The sequence below is a fragment of the Cervus canadensis genome, chromosome 6 (genome assembly GCF_019320065.1).
Source record: "Cervus canadensis isolate Bull #8, Minnesota chromosome 6, ASM1932006v1, whole genome shotgun sequence".
NCBI classification, from domain to species: Eukaryota; Metazoa; Chordata; class Mammalia; order Artiodactyla; family Cervidae; genus Cervus; species Cervus canadensis.
Window position 1 is genome coordinate 37,667,666 of NC_057391.1, and position 19,894 is coordinate 37,687,559.

Below are 19,894 nucleotides of genomic sequence, written 5' to 3' on the forward strand. Positions count from 1 at the left end.
CCATCCTAATGCATCTTCCCTCACACTATGTACCATTTGGGGTTTTACTCTTAAATCATTCACATTGACTCTGTCACAGGCTGGTACACTAAAGGTCAGAAACATAAAAGGTAACAAAAGTTAGACTGGAAATCACAAAAGAAATATGAAAGAGACATTCCATAGAGACTCTGCAACCACTTTTTTATTAACCTAATGGTTCATGGAATACAGGGAAATATTATATTGATATATTATCATTGCTTCTAAGATGCACATTTTATTTTTTTTTAAGATGCACATTTTAAACAGCTCTGAAATTGGATATGACTTACAGTAAATACACATGATAACTAAACTGGCAGCATTTTTTTCTTTTTTTGGAAAAAGAAATAATGCACCTTACCATTGATGGCATCTAAGATCCAATTAAGTACACTTGGGTACTATTCAGTGGGGGGAGAAGCTTCTGAGGGGTCACTATGTTTCAAAATGTCTCTTTTCCCTACATTCTAAAAGTAATGAGCTTTGGTCAGAGAAAGCAAAATTCACTGAAAACACATATTAGTCAATTATTATTTTGTTTTTGTATTAGTCAATTATTATCCTTCATCTTGATAGTTCTTACTCAAGGTGCTTTTCAACACCTTGGAGACCCCTCCATGGCTGACTAAGCCACAGAGCAAAGATAGAAGGAGATGACCATTCTCTGAACTTAAAATTATGAATGAAGTCCAAATCGTGAGAATGAATTTAGGAGGAAATGAATCCATCTGCACAAATTCCAAAGCTGGTCAGTGATCAGCCTTCTCCTGAGTTAGGAGATGGTAGGAGTGATTCGTTCATTTACTTTTACAAACTCATCTACAGCCTAGCTTTGTTCCAGTCCAGAACTCTACTCTACTGCAAAGTCTAACAGTCAAAACACAATTAAGAATCCCTCTATTACCACCACCATCACTGCTAATTTGAAAAGGTGTTCAAGAGACAAAAATTGTTTCCAGCAGCGTTCAGTTCGGTTCAGTCGCTCAGTTGTGTCCAACTCTTCGCGACCCCATGGACTGCAGCATGCCAGGCCTCCCTGTCCATGACCAACTCCCAGAGTTTACTCAAACTCATGCCCATTGAGTCAGTGATGCTATCCAATCATCTCATCCACTGTCATGCCCTTCTCCTCCTGCCTTCAATGTTTCCCACCATCAGGGTATTTTCAAATAAGTCAGCACTTCGCCTTTTCCTCCTGCCTTCAATTTTTCCCAGCATCAGGGTCTTTTCAAATGAGTGAATTCTTCGCATCAGGTGGCCAAAGGACTGGAGTTTCAGCTTCAGCATCAGTCCTTCCAACGAATATTCAGGGCTGATCTCCTTTAGGATGGACTGGTTGGATCTCCTTGCAGCCCAAGGGACTCTCAAGAGTCTTCTCCAACACCACAGTTCAAAAGCATCAATTCTTCGGCCCTCAGCTTTCTTTATAGTCCAACTCTCACATCCCTACATGACTACTGGGAAAACCATAGCTTTGACTAGATGGACCTTTGTTGGCAAAGTAATGTCTCTGCTTTTTAATATGCTGTCTATGTTTGTCATAGCTTTTCTTCCAAGGAGCAAGTGTCTTAATTTTATGGCTGCGGTCACCATCTGCAGTGATTTTGGAACCCAAAAAAATAAAGTCTGACACTGTTTCCATTGTTTCCCCATCTATTTGCCATAAAGTGATAGGACCAGATGCCATGATCTTAGTTTTCTGAATGTTGTTTCAAGCCAACTTTTTCACTCTCCTCTTTCACTTTCAAGAGGCTCTTTCATTCTTCTTCACGTTCTGCCATAAGGGTGGTGTCATCTGCATATCTAGGTTATTGATATTTCTCCCAGCAATCATGATTATAGTTTGTACTTCATCCAGCCCAGCATTTCACATGATGTACTCTGCATATAAGTTAAATAAGCAGGGTGACAATACACAGCCTTGATGTATTCCTTTCCCAATTTGGAACCAGTCTGTTGTTCCATGTCCACTTCTATTACTTCCTGACCTGCATACAGATTTCTCAGGAGGCAGGTCAGGTGGTCTGGTATTTCCATCTCTTTCAGAATTTTCCACAGTTTGTGGTGATCCACACAGTCAAAGGCTTTGGCATAGTCAATAAAGCAGAAATAGCTGTTTTTCTGGAACTCTCTTGCTTTTTCAATGATCCAGCTGCTGCTGCTAAGCCACTTCAGTCGTGTCCGACTCTGTGTGATCCCATAGACAGCAGCCCACCAGACTCCCCTGTCCCTGGGATTCTCTAGGCAAGAACACTGGAGTGGGTTGCCATTTCCTTCTCCAATGTGTGAAAGTGAAAAGTGAAAGTGAAGTCGCTCAGTTGTGTCCAACTCTTAGCGACCCCATGGACCGCAGCCTACCAGGCTCCTCCATCCATGGGATTTTCCAGGCAAGAGTACTGGAGTGGGTGCCATTGCCTTCTCCAAATGAACCAGCAGATGTTGGCAATTTGATTTCTGGTTCCTCTGACTTTTCTAAAACCAGTTTGAACATCTGGAAGTTCATGGTTCATGTACTGTTGAAGCCTGGCTTGGAGAATTTTGAGCATTATTTACTAGGGTGTGAGATGAGTGCAATTGTGCAGTAGTTTGATCATTCTTTGGCATTGCCTTTCTTTGGGACTGGAATGAAAACTGACCTTTTCCAGCCTGTGGCCACTGCTGAGTTTTCCAATTTGCTGGCATACTGAGTGCAGCACTTTCACAGCATCATCTTTTAGGATTTGAAATAGCTCAACTGGAATTCCATCAGCTCCACTAGCTTTGTTCATAGTGATACTTCCTAAGGCCCACTTGACTTCACATTCCAGGATGTCTGGCTCTAGGTGAGTGATCACAACATTGTGATCATCTGGGTCATGAAGATCTTTTTTGTATAGTTCTTCTGTGTATTCTTGCCACCTCTTCTTAATGTGTTCTGCTTCTGTTAGGTCCCTACCATTTTTGTCCTTTATTGAGCCCATCTTTGCATGAAATATTCCCTTGGTACTCTAATTTTCTTGAAGAGATCTCTAGTCTTTCCCATTCTATTGTTTTCCTCTATTTCTTTGCACTGATCACTGAGGAAGGCTTTCTTCTCTCTCCTTGCTATTCTTCAGAACTCTGCATTCAAACGTGTATATCTTTCCTTTTCTCCTTTGCTTTTCGCTTCTCTTCTCTTCACAGCTCTCTATAAGTCCTCCTCAACCAGCCACTTGGCTTTTTTGCATTTTTTTTCTTGCAGATGGTCTTGATCCCTGTCTCCTGTACAATGTCACGAACCTCCATCCATAGTTCTTCAGGCACTCTATCAGATCTAGTCCCTTGAATCTATTTGTCACTTCCATTGTATAATCCTAAGGGATTTGATTTAGGTCATAACCTGAATGGTCTAGTGGTTTTCCCTACTTTCTTCAATGTAAGTCTGAATTTGGCAATAAGTTCATGATCTGAGCCACAGTCAGCTCCCGGTCTTGTTTTTGCTGACTGTATAGAGCTTCTCCATCTTTGGCTGCAAAGAATATAATCAATCTGATTTTGGTATTGACTATCTGATAATATCCATGTGTACAGTCTTCTCTTGTGTTGAAGAGGGTATTTGCTATGACCAGTGTGGTCTCTTGGCAAAACTCTCTTAGCCTTTGCCCTGCTTCATTCTGTACTCCAAGGCCAAATATGTCTGTTACTCCAGGTGTTTCTTGACTTCCTACTTTGTATTCCAGTCCCCTATAATGAAAAGGACATCTTTTTTGGTGTTAGTTCTAGAAGGTCTTGTAAGTCTTCATAGAATCGTTCAACTTCAGCTTCTTCTGCATTACTGCTTGGGGCATAGAGTTGGATTACTGTGATATTGAATGGTTTGCCTTGGAAACAAACAGAGATCATTCTGTCATTTTTGAGATTGCATCCAAGTACTGCATTTTGGAGTCTTTTGTTAACTATGATGGCTACTCCATTTCTTCTAAGGGATTCTTGCCCACAGTAGTTGATATAACAGTCATCTGAGGTAAATTCACCCATTCCAGTCCATTTCAGTTCTCTGATTCCTAAAATGTCAATGTTCACTCTTGCCATCTGTTTGAACACTTCCAATCTGCCTTGATTCATGGACCTAACATTCCAGGTCCCTATGCAATATTGCTCTTTATAGCATCGGACTTTGCTTCTATCACCAGTCACTTCCACAACTGGGTGTTGTTTTTGCTTTTGCTCCAACTCTTCATTCTTTCTGGAGTTAGTTCGCCACTGATCTCCAGTAGCATATTGAGCACCTACTGACCTGGGGAGTTCCTCTTTCAGTGTCCTAGCTTTTTGCCTTCTCATCCTGTTCATGGGGCTCTCAAGTAGCACACTCCAGCCACATACTGAGTGAGAAAGGGCAGTTAGCTAAGTGGCTGGACTTGTCTGCTTTAAAGGAAGTCTGGACTGGCAGTAATTTGGTGAGATTTTCATCTCTCCCTAAATTCTATTTAGTTCACAAAACAATCTTTCAAGAAGTAGTAATCTCTCATTTACAGGAGTCCTTTTCCTTCCTTGTATCTGCCTCAATGATAAGAAATGCACAATTTTATGAGGTCCCAGGTCTTCCATTCCCCCACTCTCTTCTACCCAACACTGATATTTACTCCTCCTTGGATGGCTTTTTGCTTTTGCATTCTTGAAAGCAAGAACAGTTCTTGTTTGCAACCTTTTCCCTCTTATTTCATTTGGCTTGTCTAAAGCACACTGACCAGATGAGTGTCTATATTCCTTTAGGCAAATAATTGGATCTATTCTTGCTAAATGATTTTTTGCTGGCAGAAATAAAGAGTGGGGCTGCTTCCTGTAATTGCAAACCCCAAAAGTCTGAAAACCAAAAATTTTGTGTAACTCTTTTGGGAGCAAAACCTGAACTGTCATACTACTTATAGTCCTATTTTATCCCACTTAGTATGATTCTCCACCCATTTTTCTACAGAAATGTGTTATTACAGAGTGCTGACCAGACCCACTGAAGTGTTATGTAATATGACCAGTATATACCCTTTTTTGTTGTTTAGTTGCTAAGTAGTGTCTGACTCTTTTGCAACCCCATGTGCTCCATAGGAGCCCACAAGGCTCCTATGTCCATGGAATTCTTCAGGCAAGAATTCTGGAATGGGTTGCCATTTCCTTCCCCAAAGGATCTTCCCAACCCAGGGATCATGCCCGGGTCTCCCTCATTGCAGGCGGAGTCTTTACTGCCTGAGCCACCATGGAAGCTCCCAAACCCTTTGTCAGGCTTTTAAAAATCTAGAACTAGACTGGGTTCTGAAACATTTGGCCCCAACGTTTCAAATAATGTACCGTGGATGTACTGTGAACGTGTGGTGTTAAACTCACTTGCTCAACAAGATAACTCTTCTCTGTTCAGACTGATAATTCTGCTTGCAAACTGACCTCTAATATTGAGAACCAGCTGTCCTCACATTGTAAAACCAAGATGATTAAAATTCTTTAAGACAGTTCTGTTCATAATACCTATTGCAACAGTAAGATAAAGGACAATTCTCAAATGACAACTTTAAGAGTTCATAAATGCAAGATAACATCTTGCGCCACCCCCTCACCACCAAATATTGGAATGAGGCAGAGCAGTGAGCTTCCTGCTACTGCAAATCCTGATACCAGCAAGTAGGAAACATGAAGCTCTCACCATTCACAATCTCATGTCCAAAAAACATCTTCACTCCTGGGACACTTAGACCAGTCTCTACATTCTTCACTGTTATAGAAAACAATTCATTTGATTAATAAAAAGAAATATTCCCTAAAACTGTAAGAAAATATGATACCTCTCAAAACTGCCCAAATCTGAGTTTTATTAAAATCACCAAATTATCTTCCCCAAGGAATAAAGAGTCAAAGCTAAAATATAGCTAAATTACAAAGCTATAACCTTGAAACAAGTAGTATAAAGAACAGAGAGAACCCCAGAATAATCGAAGATACACTAAAAGGGCAGTAGTAATACACCAAATTTAGACTTCTGCCAAGAATATCCTAAGGCCTCTGGGGCTAAGGACTATGTATTTATTATACTTCTACTGATTTTTATTCCACCTAACTCCAGAAAAAAAATTTTAAGGCATCTGACTACTTCTAGAGTCCACACCCTTTTCATGTCATGCTACATGATTGAACTATGAATTGTCAGAGACAACAGCCCAACTCCTAGACCAATTACAGGCTCTTCCATGAGTAGGTAAAGGATTTAGAAGTTTAGATGTCATGTTTACAAGACAGTGTCATTTTTTCTAGATGGAAATGCTCACAGCATCTGTATATCTCTACATCTCTCAGCAACTGAAAACATTGGAGTTTCACTCTCTCTAGTCCACTGAATATATTCTTTGCTGTTGTTGCTGTTCAGTCACTAAGTCATGTCTGACTCTTTGCAACCCCACTGACTGCAGCACACCATGCTTTCCTGTTCTTCACTATCTCCCAGATAGTGCCCAAAGTCACGTCCATTGAGTTGGTGATACTATTTAACCTTCTCATCTTCTGCTGCCCTCTTCTTTTGTCTTCAACCTTCCTCAGTATCAGGGTCTGTTCCAATGACTCAGCTCTTCACATCAGGTAGCCAAAGTATAGGAGTTTCAGCTTCAGTATCAGTCCTTCCAATGAATATTCAGGGTTGATTTCCTTTAGGATTGACTGATTCGATCTCTGTGCAGTACAAACTCTGCAGACTCCCAAGTCTTCTCCAGCACAATTCGAAAGCATCAATTCTTTGATGCTCGGCCTTCTTTATGGTCCAATTCTCACATCAGTACATGACTACATGAAAAACCATAGCTTTGACTATACAGATTGTCTAGGTTTGTCATAGCTTTCCTTCCAAGGAGCAAGTGTCTTTTAATTTCATTGCTGTAGTCACCATCTGCAATGATTCTGGAGTCCAAGAAAACAAAATCTGTCACTGCTTCCACTTCTCCCCTATCTATTTGCCATGAAGTGATGGGACAGATGCCATGATCTTAAGTTTTTTGAATGTTGAGTTTTAAGCCAGCTTTTTCATTCTCCTCTTTCACCTTCATCAAGAGGTTCTTCAGTTACTATTCACTTTCTGCCATTAGAGTGGTATTATCTTTATATCTGAGGTTGTTGGTATTTCTCCTGGCAATCTTGATTCCAGCTTATGATTCATCAGGCTGGGATTTAACATGATGTACTCTGTCTATAAGTTAAATAAACAGAGTGACAATATACAGCCTTGTCTTACTCCTTTCCCAACTTTTAACCAGTCTGTTGTTCCATGTAAAGTTCTGACTGTTGCTTCTTGACCTGCATACAAGTTTCTCAGAAGACAGGTAACTGATGTCTGATATTGGTTGTCTGATATTTCCATCTCTAAGTGTTTTCCACAGTTTGTTGTGATCCACATAGTCAAAGGCTTTATTATAGTCAATGAAGCAGATGGGTTGGTTTTTTTTTTTTTTTTTTTGGAATTCCTTTGCCTCCTTATGATCCAACAAATGTTGGCAATTTGATCTCTGGTTCCTCTGCCTTTTCTAAACCCAGCCTGTACATGTGGAAGTTCTCAGTTCATGTACTGCTGAAGCCTAGCTTGAAGGATTTTGAACATAACCTTACTAGCATGCAAAATGAGCACAGCTGTATGGTAGTTTAAACATTCTTTGGCACTGTCCTTCTTTGGGATTGGAATGAAAACTGACTTTTTCCTGTCCTGTGGCCACTGCTAAGTTTTCCAAACTTGCCGACATATTGAGTGCAGCACTTCAGCAGCAGCATCTTTTAGGATTTTAAATAGCTCAGCTGGAATATATCCTGAGGTCAAAGATCACCAACTGCCTATTTGTAAAATACCTGGTTAAGTTTACTATCTTATACTTGGCTCCCATGCATCCTTTGACAATACTGTTCTCTACTTTCTTGACTTACAAGACATTCTTAGTGTTTATTTCTTTTCCTACTAATTATCTAGAGTCATCATACTAAGCACCTAAGCGAGGCATCATGCTAATTTATTGCCTATGTCTAGTTATCCAGTAACATAATGAGACAGGCATTTCATTATCTTCATTATGGAGGAATCTGAGGCTCAGAAAGGTTGAATAACTTGCTCAAGGTCACACTACTAGTAAAAGAGTCAGGATTCAAACCCAGGCCTCAGTGATTTTAATATGCATCTTATAACCAGCATTCCAGCGTCTCCCTGATTTGCTCCCTCTGGTCTCCTCAGCTGCCTCTACCACCACCACTTGTAGCTTACACACCGATAGTCCCTAGGGTTATGTTCTTCATCCTTCTTCCTTCTCCTTGAATGATCATATCCACTTCCTAGTCATCCTAATCCCTCATTTCTCCAATATGGATTATTTCTCTGAGGTCAACTAATGGCAGACTTACTGCAAGATTTTTCAAACTGATCATTATCTTCGTGCAGTAACCAACAAACCTGTTCCTCTTCCCATTTCTATCAATAGTAGTATTATACATCAAATCTCAGTCAAATGTAGGAGTCATTTTCCATTGCTTTATGACTAATTGACTACTAAATTACTAATCCCCTCTCTTAAGCATTTCTAGAATCTGTCTTCCCCATTCCTTGACAAGATTAAGCTCTGACTCCTTTACTTCCTCTTTACTGTGTCCCTTGATTGCCTGAATAGTTCCCTGTCTATTCTCCTTGTTTCTTGTTTCTCGCTACTTCAAAGTGTTCATTTTACGCTGCTATCATAGTGATGTCACTCTCTGCTTTGCCCAAATAGTACATAAAATAAGTAAATCAGGTCAATTCATTCATTTAGTCATGCCCAACTCTTTGCAACGCCATGGACTGCAGCACACCAGTCTTCCCTGTCCATCACCAACTCCTGGAGCTTGCTCAAACTTATGTCCATCAAGTCAGTGATGCCATCCAACCATCTCATCCTCTGTTATCCCCTTCTCCTCCTGCCTTCAATCTTTCCCAGCATCAGGGTCTTTTCCAAGGAGTCAGTTCTTCGTATCAGGTGGCCAAAGGACTGGAGTTTCAGCTTTAGCATCAGTCCTTCCAATGAATATTCAGGACTGATTTCCTTTAGGATGGACTGGTTGGATCTCCCTGCAGTCCAAGGGACTCTCAAGAGTCCTCTCCAACACCACAGTTCAAAAGCATCAATTCTTCAGTGCTCAGCTTTCTTTATGGTCCAACTCTCACATCCACACGACTACTGGAAAAACCATAGCTTTAAGTAAACAGGTATAAAGAAATACATTCAACCTCCTTAGGAATATTTTTAAAAACATGCCAAAATAAAATATCACTCTTTGCCTGTAATACTAATAAACACTGAGGAAAGCTACACATTTGCATTTCTTAAAAACCCAAGGCTAGGTTATCTACTGAAATTCACTCACACATTACCAGTAGCAAAGTAAAAACACATAACCTTTTGAAAAACTATTTAGAAACATGCATCAGAAACATTTAAAATATCTATAACTTTCACCCAGAATTTTCACTAGGAACTATTTCTAAGACAACAATTATAAAATGTAACAAATATAGAAATGTATTTTATAATTATAATTTATTATAACTCATAATTATAAAATATATAATTGTATTTTAATTGTAATTTACTATAATTTATAATTATATTACAAAATTTTTTAAGTTTTTAAGCTTTTGTTTTAAAATGTCTAGCCAGAAACTGAAGTTTCAAATAACATAAGAAAATGTTACGGTGTTAATTAAAAAAATGCATACATGATATACCCAATTTCTTATGTCAACTACATGAAAACTATGTAATTAAACACTAAAGAGAAATACACCAAAAATTTCATCAGAATTGAACACTCTGTTGAATGAGCATGTCACATTTACTGTTATCTACTTAGTGCCCTTTATTCAGGCTACCAATATGCTCATTCTCCCTAGATAACGGTGTCTGTTAAATTTCCAAGACATCTCTTTAAGATGAGAAACAACCCCCTACCCTATCTTTCCTCTTACTCCTGTCTTTAACTCCACCAGCTACTACCATATGCCCTTGAGGTTTGAAGCCACATGGTGAAGATGGTACTACAGAAAGGTAAAGAACAACTTTGGGTAGTGTCAGAGTAGCTCTGGGATACCTGCCTTCTTTTACATGATTTGTTTAGCCCACTAGAAGTGATTCTGTTTCTGGCAGCTGAGCACAGCTCCTAACTGATACAGCATTAAAAATTTTAGGCAAGTAATCTGAAAATCTATATGCCTCCCACTTAAAAGATATTTCAGATTGTTTCTCTTTGCTTTCAGAAGTTCCAAATGTTATGACATGTGAAGTCCTTCTGATCTGCCCCATGCTTATTTTTCTTCTCCAGCCTTATCTCTCACCATATCCTTACATTGAAATTTACTTAGATTGTCTTTTGGGGCTGCACCACAAGGCATGAAGATTCTCAGTTCTTTGACCAGGGATAGAACCCCTGTCTTGGGCAGTGGAAGTGAGGAGTCTTCACCACTGGACCTCAGGCAAGTCCCATACTTAATGTTTTCTGAATGCACCAAGTTTTCAGTTCTCTACTTTTGCATATGCGGCTACTTCCTAAAACAATGGTTCTCTCAAAGTGTGTTCCCCATCACAGAATCAGCATCACCTGGAAACTTCTTGGAAACACAAATTCTTGAACCCCACTTAAGACCATAAGAATCAGAAACTCTTCGAGAGGGTGGGAGGCATCAATCTGTGTTTGAACAAGTCTTTCAAGTGATTCTGAAATATAGATGAAGTCTGAGAACCACTGGCTTAAAACAACTTTTCCCACTGTTCCCAACCAGTTAACTCTTGTGAAGTTACATCTAATTCCAAATACAGTTCCGATATCAATTCCTCCTTTGGGAAGCCTTCCTCACTGTCTCAGATCTAAATTAGAAACTTTGTGCTTCCATAGCGTCCTGTGTGTCCTTCTATCAGAGGATATCACATTGCATTATATCTTACTACTTGTTTTTTTTTTTTTTTTCTACTTGTTTATCTGTCTCTTTACTAGCCTAATTTTTTCAAGGACAGAGACCAAATTATTCTTATCCATATCCCTGGTACTCAGCACTGTGCCTGGGATATAAAACTCAATAAATGATTACCAAATGAATTAATATTACAAAAGCCTGATATAGTCCCATCCTAGCCTACAAAAGTTTAACTAATAATGGCTTAACAATAGTAATCTATCAAATGTCATTTACACATTTCAATTGTGAACTTGAAACTTACTGTGCCAGGAAAACAACTACTCTAACAAGTCAATGTTCTAGATGAATAAAAACTCTATATCGAGGCTTCAAGGTGAACACATGTAAGAGGCTAAAAGGGTGGCATGCTTAGACAGTAGAAACTCTGAGCCCATTCCCACAAACCTTGCCCTATAAAACTCCTCCATCTGGCTGTTCCTGAATTATATCCTTCATAAAGGAACTGGAATTGAAACTGGGAGGTGTAAAGGCTACACTATGACCGTGAGGATAACAGGTGAACACTGAAGTAGCAGGGTAGGAGCAGAAGATGCCTTATCTCTCCTGGAATCTTTCAGCCACTGCACTATTCCTCAGCAATCTACCTCTGGGCTTCTTTGTGCATGACAAAAATTAGCCCCTTACTGTCTCTGGAATTCATCTGTTGAAGCCAAAAGCAATTCTATCTAATACAGTGTTCATTTTTAATTTCAAGGTGCATTGAAAAGATGTACCCAATTAAAAAAAAAACCTATATACTGAAATTTTCCACTATCATGTCAATAAAAGTACTGAGGTGGACAAGCCAGCATATACAGTCATATTGCTCCATTAGGGAATATAACATTCTAATCTTCCTCCCACCTTTCCCCTAAAATAGGAATAATGCCACTCTTCCAGTTGCTAAGAGAGCGCAGAATCATCACCCAAATGCACTTCTTAGTCTCCTAAAAGGCAGGAGATTATGAGAAATAAAATGAGACCTTTCTTCAAAACAACAATCTTGTCAGGGTCCACATGTTGCAGCACTCCTTCAAAAATGCCACAAACTAATGTGAGTCTCACTCTTCTCCACAAAATCTGGTTGAGGAAATGGTAGTCACTGCTGAGATCCATGCTATTTGATTCCAAAAGGAGTCTTCAAATAATCTTCTTTAGTATCTAAATCCTTGAAAATAAAAGAGATCTATGATTTTTTAAACATTTTGGGAGAAATGACGTTATTTTTCCGTTCCTCATCCTTGGGATAAGAAAAATAAAAATATTCAAGTAATTCTGTTTATTGTTTAGAATTATAATGAGAAAAAGATCACTGCAAGTATCAACTCTAACTTATACATGGGAAACTGAAAGACTTCAGGCAAAGAGGGTTTGATTTCTTTGTCTATGAAATGGCCTAATATCACCTATCCTTCCTTAGCTAAATGGAGCAAGAAGAACGTTTAGAGGCCTTTCAATAGCATATACATACACCATTTTAACATCAGCCAAAAAAACTAAAAGATAAAAAAAAATTATATTGGCAAACACTTGACAACATATGTTGCAATGAATTGTTTACCCAGAAATGTCCAGGATCTAATCTCTTCTGGATATAACCTCTTCTAGATTAATAACATTTCCAGAGTTTCACACTGTTAACAACCAAAGAATAAGTGAGTTAGAGTCATCACAATTTCTGCATTACCAATCCAGCTGCCATGTCACCCTGAGGGTCATTCCACCCCACCCTAGCCACAGCTCAGGGACTCGGTTGCTGTAATGTCACCAACCATGTGCAGCCTGACAGATTAAACCGCCACATGCCACACAATGGTTTTGTAAAATTCAACTGTTTTTGTAAAAATGATGTATGCTCATTATAAAAAGGATAACAATGCAGAAATGCACAAAGAAAAAACTTCTATCTTGCAGAAATAACTATCATTCACAGTAGATACTCTTATATTCCTTAGTGTAATACTGTAATTTAAAAGATGAATTCTTTTTTTAAAAAAGATCTTTTAGAACAATCCTGTTATTTGGATGTCTTTGTATTTTGAACCTCAGCTAAGTGTTTCTCCACAGTGGTTTAAATTTAAAAGCAGCTTGCCTTCACCACACTTGGAATAGTCAACTAGTGAATTTTGCAACTTAGTTTAACTACAAAACATTGACCAAATAACTAAGGCCCAATTCATCTAGGAAGAAGGTGAGGTTACATAGTGTTTTTAACCAGATAAATAACATACACTTTAATATTTTAAGGTCTAGCAAGTGTTTTCACAACTGTTATTTATTGCCCACAACAACTGCCTGATTTACATATGTAGAAACTGAGGCTTAAATTAAGATTTAAGACACCTGCCCAAGGTCACACAGCTAGAAGGTAGTGAAACCTGAACTAAAACCAGGCCCCTAGTGGAGATGCGTGCAGCACGGAGTGTTAGCTTCCAGAGGGAACACAGAACAAGTCACTAGAGTGCCTGGAAAAATCATTCTTCCTTGTTCCAGTCAACCCAACAAGCAAAAGGGGAATTTTTACAGAAATAAAAGAGAATATAAAAATGGAAAAACCAGCCCTTAACTAGAGGTAAAAATTAACTTACATTTTTAAAAGATACATAAGAAATAAGCTTGTGAAATGCTTGAGAATAAAGGAAATTTAAGAAATGTTAAAGTAAATCAGAAAAACATTAACACAAAGCAAAGAAAGCTCTACTGAGGACAACTGCAAAACGTTAAGATTCAAGATTAGTAAGGAGCAAGGTCAGGATCCAGAGATGGGCTTCACAGCACACTCAAAACGGACACTCAAGTTGCTGACAACACAGATTTTTCTATCATACTTATACTCTCAAGATAAAAAGAAGCTCCTGTGGCCGAGACGGGCATATCCAACATGGCACCCTCTACTTAGGAAGGAAGACATCATTAAGTCAGAGGAGAGCAAGTCAATCATGAAAACAGCTCAGTAAAACTAGAATCTCTGTAACCTAAGTTGACTACCAGCCCGCTAAGACAGTCTTCTAGGGCTTAGGTACTAAGTGAGATCTGTCAGAATTTGGTTCTTCTGTAAGTGAAACCAGTTTTGTACAAAGCAACAGGGGCGGCGAAGGGGTGTAAAGGCATTGAGGCCACACCTACTGAACTGGTTCTCCTGAGAAGGTGTACTAATTTGATAGGTGGCTTTAAACGTTTTCAAGAAAACAAACAAAAATATGCCATAAGAACAAAATGCAAACTTCCTCATTTTTAAGGCAAAATAAGAAACTTAAACGGCGGGCCATACGTTAGAAAGTCTGTCCTCCGCCGTTAAGTTTTTTTTTCTCCAACGGAAACTTGTGCCTATTTCAGCCAAATAGTGAATTCCTCGAGCTTCAATCTTGAACTGAAAAAAGAAGGACTGCTTTTAAGAAAGAAATCTCGAGAAGTTCCAAACCCTGGGTAGCCGTTATCAGAGAGCAATCCCGAAAACAACGAGAGAAAAGTACGCAGCTCGGGCGCGCACACTCTGGAGCCGACGACTGCGCTGTTTCCCGAGGAGCCAGTCGGCGCGCGGTCCCGAGACTGGCTCGCGAGCGCCCCCTGCGGCTTGGAGGAGAGAGAGCCTCCAGGAAAAAACGAAGAGGTTCAATGCAACTCCCAGCATGCAGTTCCCGGGAGACACACCCTAGCGTTCAACCAAGCCACGTTTTGCCTCTCTGTTTTTGTTTCTCTCCGCAATCCTTACTAACTGTAGGGTGGGATTTCTAGTGTTAGAGTTCTGTGAGAAACAAGTTGGCTACACTGACTGCCACAGGTCAGTGTGTTGTAAAACAGTGGATCAATGGCGTTGCCCTTTTAGTTGCGGGCGCTAGGGCCAGCGTGGCATTGCCCCTTTAAGACCGGTGGCATCATGGTTCCGGGGGCGTGGTCCGTTTTTAGTTAGACGCGGCCCGGCGCTGGGCTAATTCATTCGGGGCTGGAGCTAGGAACGTCGACGTCGGCTCCAGCGCTGAGCGCAGCCTTACTCCCAATTGGCTGGGCCTCCGGCCTGCCCATCCCCGCGCACCACCCCTGGGTTCCCTGCCCAGTCCGCAGTAGAAGCACTGCCTTCTCCCTTCTTTGACCCCGGCCCTTCCTCCCCTTCGTCCCTCCCTCTTACCGCCGCTGTCGCTTCAGGCGCCCCTGCTCCCAGCGGAGCTCCCGGCTTGGAGATGGGGTCCCGGGCCTCCACGTTATTGCGGGACGAAGAGCTCGAGGAGATCAAGAAGGAAACTGGCTGTGAGTTCGGGTAGGGGGTGGGAACGCGGCCGGGCGCCTCCGGCTGGCCTCAGGACCGAGGGCGACTGTCGCTGAGATCTGGAGCTGGGGTGCCGAGAGGTTGGGTTCCTGGGCATCTTCCAGTGCTGGAGCTTCGGGGATGATGGAGGACCTGTTCTTACAGCTAAGGCTACCCGAGGTGGGACTCTGGCTCTTGTGCGGCTCCCCTTCTTCTCAAAGACCGGAATCGCGATCACCCGTAAATCACTGATCCCGCTCTTTTCTCCTTCCCCTGCTCTTGAAAGTCCCCGAACTCTTTTCCTTTGTCTTTCCTCGTACCAGACTTAAATTCAGGAACTCTGGATAGGTCCTGTAGAAAACATTGTCTTCGTTCCTGTGACGTTTCTAGGCAAGGACTTGAAACCACTGACAACTGTGGGAAATCAGACAAATTCTTGCCGCAACTGGAAAAATAAATCCAGAAAGTGAGATCATGTAGTAAGGATTTGGAAGATATGACCTGGTGATGGAACACCTTAAAGAATCAGGGGTCTGAGAGTATGAGACTTCCTTCATTCTGAGCTTGTGGAGAAAAAGCGCAGATGTTGTCACTACCAGTTTTTTATTTACACTGAGGATAGTGGCTGTCCTAATTTCAGATATATTGATTTCTACTGTGCTGGTGTATTTCATGCAGTCCCCATGGAAATTGGATGTGCTCCAAAAATCTCAGTGAATTTGTAGAGGAACTGATTTTTATAGTCTAATCTCTTCCGCTGAATCTGAAAGGGGCAGATTCAGGGTTTTGTGGGTTCAGAAGCTCTGTAAAACACCATGGTACATTTGTGTAGCCCTTGATAATGCATACAATATTTTCTCAGTAATCCATTATGACTCTTGTATTTTACATGAGTTATGTAAGCATCTGGGCTCTGAGTCTTCATAATTTCTGTTTTTGATAATGAGATGGCCACAAAGTAACTCAGTGATCCATTTGCAGATAATATTGAGTGCTGGGGGAACCTCGGAATCACTCAGGCAAGGGTGGCCTGAGATCAATTAAATGCGTCCCATGCTTTCTGATAGCCCAACTTTCTAGAATCTTCAAGTTGGAAGGGATGTTATCTAGCCTCATCCCTTGTCATATTGGTTTACTGCTTTCAGCCTCTCCTAACTTACAGTCATTAAATCTCTCTATAAAGATTTTAAGGAGCTCACCACCTACCAATGAGTCCTTTTTATGATTTTGAATGAAGAGAAGAAAGTAGGTAGATGTCTATAATGTGCAGTACTTGTTTAGCCACTTGACCTTGTGGTCATTTTATTACTTACTCTGATTCTAAGGGTAGAAACATAGACGGTTTGGATTCAGCAAGCATTTTATTACATTTTGTGGCTATGACCTCTGGCCACACTTGTAAACATAAGAACTACTTTAGGTCTAAGGTGACACCAGAGTTAAAGCATAATTTCTTAAAATAAAGAGTCACATAATGAGGGAGTCTAAACCAGAGTGCTGGTGGGAAAAAGGCTGTTCTTCCCTCAAGAGGAAGGGAGCAGTAATCCCATTCTGGTTTTATTACATTTGACCAAATGAAAGTGGCCTCGATTGCCTTAGGACTGTAGGTTTTTTCACTGTGTCTGTGAGAATGGAGTACTCCTGCAGAGCTATTTTCCTAGTTGCCGAAAAGAGAATCAAGCCTGAGGGAGCGTCTCAGCCACACCGGGACAAACGTACATATTGAGCCAGAAAGCCTAATGAAACGAGTACTTATTGAATTTTTGCAGTGTCTGTACTCACTACGGGGAGAAGGAAATGGCAACCCACTCCAGTATTCTTGCCTGGAGAATTCCAAGGACAGAGGAGCCTGGTGGGCTGCCGTCTGTGGGGTCGCACAGAGTTGGACATGACTGAAGTGACTTAGCAGCAGCAGCAGCATACTCAGTACGATACTGGGTATTCAAAACAGGTAGTGACAAAAGATGCCCACAACCAGGTCATGGAGGTACGCCCACAAGAGTTTGGATTAGCATCAAACATGAGATAACTTAAATTGTGTAGCACCCCTTCCAGAACTCAGGGAACAGTCCTTGTGAACTGGCCTTGAGGAGAATAGGAATTGGGCCATGATATATGCATCAATTGATTAGATTTGGATAAATTAAGCTAGAGCATTTTGAGTGGCTTCCAGGCATCTCCCCTGACCTGCTATGGCTGTCATCTGCTTTGAGAGTTGAGCTGTCAGTTTATCCAGTTAGTGCCCATCAGCAGAATTGATTTTTAAAGCAGTAATCTTAGCATGATGCAAAAGGTTTAGAAGAATAAAAACAGCAAACACCTGAGGGTGGGGTAGAGCGATGAAATTAGCCCTATTTTCCTCTGCTTCTTGTTCTATTAAGAGTTTGGGGAACTGTCAGTCCGAAACACTTCACGTTAAGAACAAGTACAAGACATTTCACTACTCCCTTTGCCAGAAGAAAATGTACCATAAATAAGTAAAATTGACTTTATATGCAGTATGAAAGCTTTGCATGGGTAAGTCTAAATTGGTTAGGATTCATATATGACTAGTTTATCCAGTATTTGAAATGTAATCTCTTAAGTGTTTAGAAAAGTACTTCTAAGTAAGAATTCCTTGTACACCTTTAGTTTTTTTTTTTTCACCTTTAGTTTTATCATCTGTAAATGAGAATAAAAATAGTACCTACTTTATAGAATTCCTAGTGAGGATTAAATGAGAAAAATGATGTCAACTACTTAGAATAGTGTCTGGATATGTAATAAGCACCAGGTGTTAGCTATTTTCATTTTGAACTATATAGGTAACAACCATCTTATCGTGAAAACACCATTAGCATGTGCTAGTTATAAAAACCATGTCTAGTATATAATTGGAGAGGTGACAGTATTTTGCACTTTTCCTGTTTTCAGGGGATATTGGACTAGGAATCAGGTTTTCCCAATTTTAAGAAATAAAACTTTGGAAGGAGTAGAAATCCTGATATATCTAACAGTTTAAAAAAAAAATACTGTCTAAAAACAGGAGTTGGCATAAAACATTTGCTATATTGTCTTAGTTCTGTTACCTTCTTTCACACTTCAGTATTTCTATAAGTTAAAGTCATTTGCGTAAAAGCTGTCACTAGGGGAAAGGTCACAGTGTCTTGGGAGTTTCCGAAATCTCCACCCTTAGTTCCCTTAACTATATGGCAATAACCTGGCTGTGAATTACTTAAAACCTTTTCAACAAAAATAGCCACATAATCTGTGAGGAACAATTCACGCCAACTGAGTAGTGATAAATTCCAATTGATTTATTTTTAGTCTCTGTCTTCTGATATGTGTTACGTGATATGGCAAAGGTGCTGAACAGGTTTGGGAAGTAAGTTCTACAGGCCAGTGAGAAGTTCTGTTTGTTTGAAAGGGTGTAGTGATGATGGCACTAGTGTGGATTTCTCTATAATTGTAACAAAGAGCACAAGCCTGGCAAAGGCAACTGCTTGAGAATAATTTCCTGAGCTAGAATGTAAGTGGAAGTTCAACTGAAGGCTGTTCCTGCCTCATGATACGGGACACATTCGTGGCCCTCAGCTGCCTTGCCATAGTGCCTGAGGGTTCTGTCACTGCAGAAGACCCTGCTGCCTGCTGTCTCCCGGCTCCTATTGAAAGAGCATTGCACACATTACTAACATCTTCAGCTGGTTTTGGATTAAGTGATTTGCAAAGCTCTGTACCTCCCCCACCCTACCCCCACCTTTTTATGATGAAAAATTTCAAACATACAGAAAAGTTAAAATAGTATAATGAACATTCATATAATTCAGCATTTTAATTCAACAGTTGTTAACATTTTGCTATATTTGTGTGTGTGTGTGTGTGTATTCTTTTTGATGAACCATTTTAAAGTTGCAGATAGCCAAACTTTTCACCCCTTAAGCCTTAAGCATGTATTCCTGAGGACAGGGATTTTTTTCCTACATAACCACAATACTATTATCACACCTAAGAAAGTTTGACTCTGGCTAGGAAGACTGAGGAATGCGGGTGTTAGGGAGACTTTTCATTATATACACTTTTTGTACTATTTTTACCATGTGGATAGATTGTTTTCTCAAATTAAAAAAAAAACAACCTAGTATAAAAAGAAATACAATTTGAATGTGTTCATTGTTAAAAGTAACCTGAAGTATAATACTCTAAGTACTAAAAACTGACCCCGTGGGCTAAATATTATGTAGTTATTAAAAAGCACTCCAAAGCAACATAGAAAAATTATGAATTAATAAATGAAAAATAAATATTATAACTATGTTAAGTGTCCAAGTGACATATTAGGTAATATATGAAGACATGAAAACAGTGGCGTTGATATTGTAAACAAATTTTGTCTTTTCAAAAAATCTTTTGAGTCATTCTGGAACCAACTTATTTTGTGAAAACTAAAAAAAACTTTAGTTCTAGAGCAAGATTTGAGGCCTGAGGCAAAAGCCTGTTCAGGTTCCTGAAGAAGACGGTTGTGGCTGGCAGAATCAAGAGAAAGGTGGAGATTAATTAGTACAGCAGTAAAATTGTACCTGCAGGCTCACAGAGTAAGGATAATGATGATAATAGCTAACCTGGCATGCTTACCAGGTGCCAGACCTTGGCCAAGCACTTTTCTCTCTGGACTTAGTTAGTTCACTGCACAGCCCCATTCA

General features: G+C 40.1%; 2 protein-coding genes across 4 annotated transcripts in view; one reads left to right on the plus strand and one right to left on the minus strand.

The window, feature by feature from the left end:
- EXD1 (exonuclease 3'-5' domain containing 1) overlaps positions 1-14,517 on the minus strand; it is a 38,293-nt gene extending 23,776 nt beyond the window's left edge. The window contains exons 1-3 of one of the 3 annotated variants that reach the window (XM_043471518.1): positions 14,244-14,517; positions 11,956-12,140; positions 5,675-5,743 (exon numbers count right to left, since the gene is read on the minus strand). In XM_043471518.1, the coding sequence (XP_043327453.1) occupies positions 5,675-5,743; positions 11,956-12,088 (202 nt within the window). In that variant the 5' untranslated portion in view covers positions 12,089-12,140; positions 14,244-14,517. The remainder of the gene's footprint in view (positions 1-5,674; positions 5,744-11,955; positions 12,141-14,243) is intronic. The other 2 variants (XM_043471519.1, XM_043471520.1) reach the window with 2 other exon arrangements.
- Positions 14,518-14,902: 385 nt separating this feature from the next.
- Positions 14,903-19,894, plus strand: part of CHP1 (calcineurin like EF-hand protein 1) — a 34,916-nt gene continuing 29,924 nt past the window's right edge. Inside the window, exon 1 of the mRNA XM_043471526.1 lies at positions 14,903-15,217. Within this exon, the coding sequence (XP_043327461.1) occupies positions 15,151-15,217 (67 nt within the window). The 5' untranslated portion in view covers positions 14,903-15,150. The remainder of the gene's footprint in view (positions 15,218-19,894) is intronic.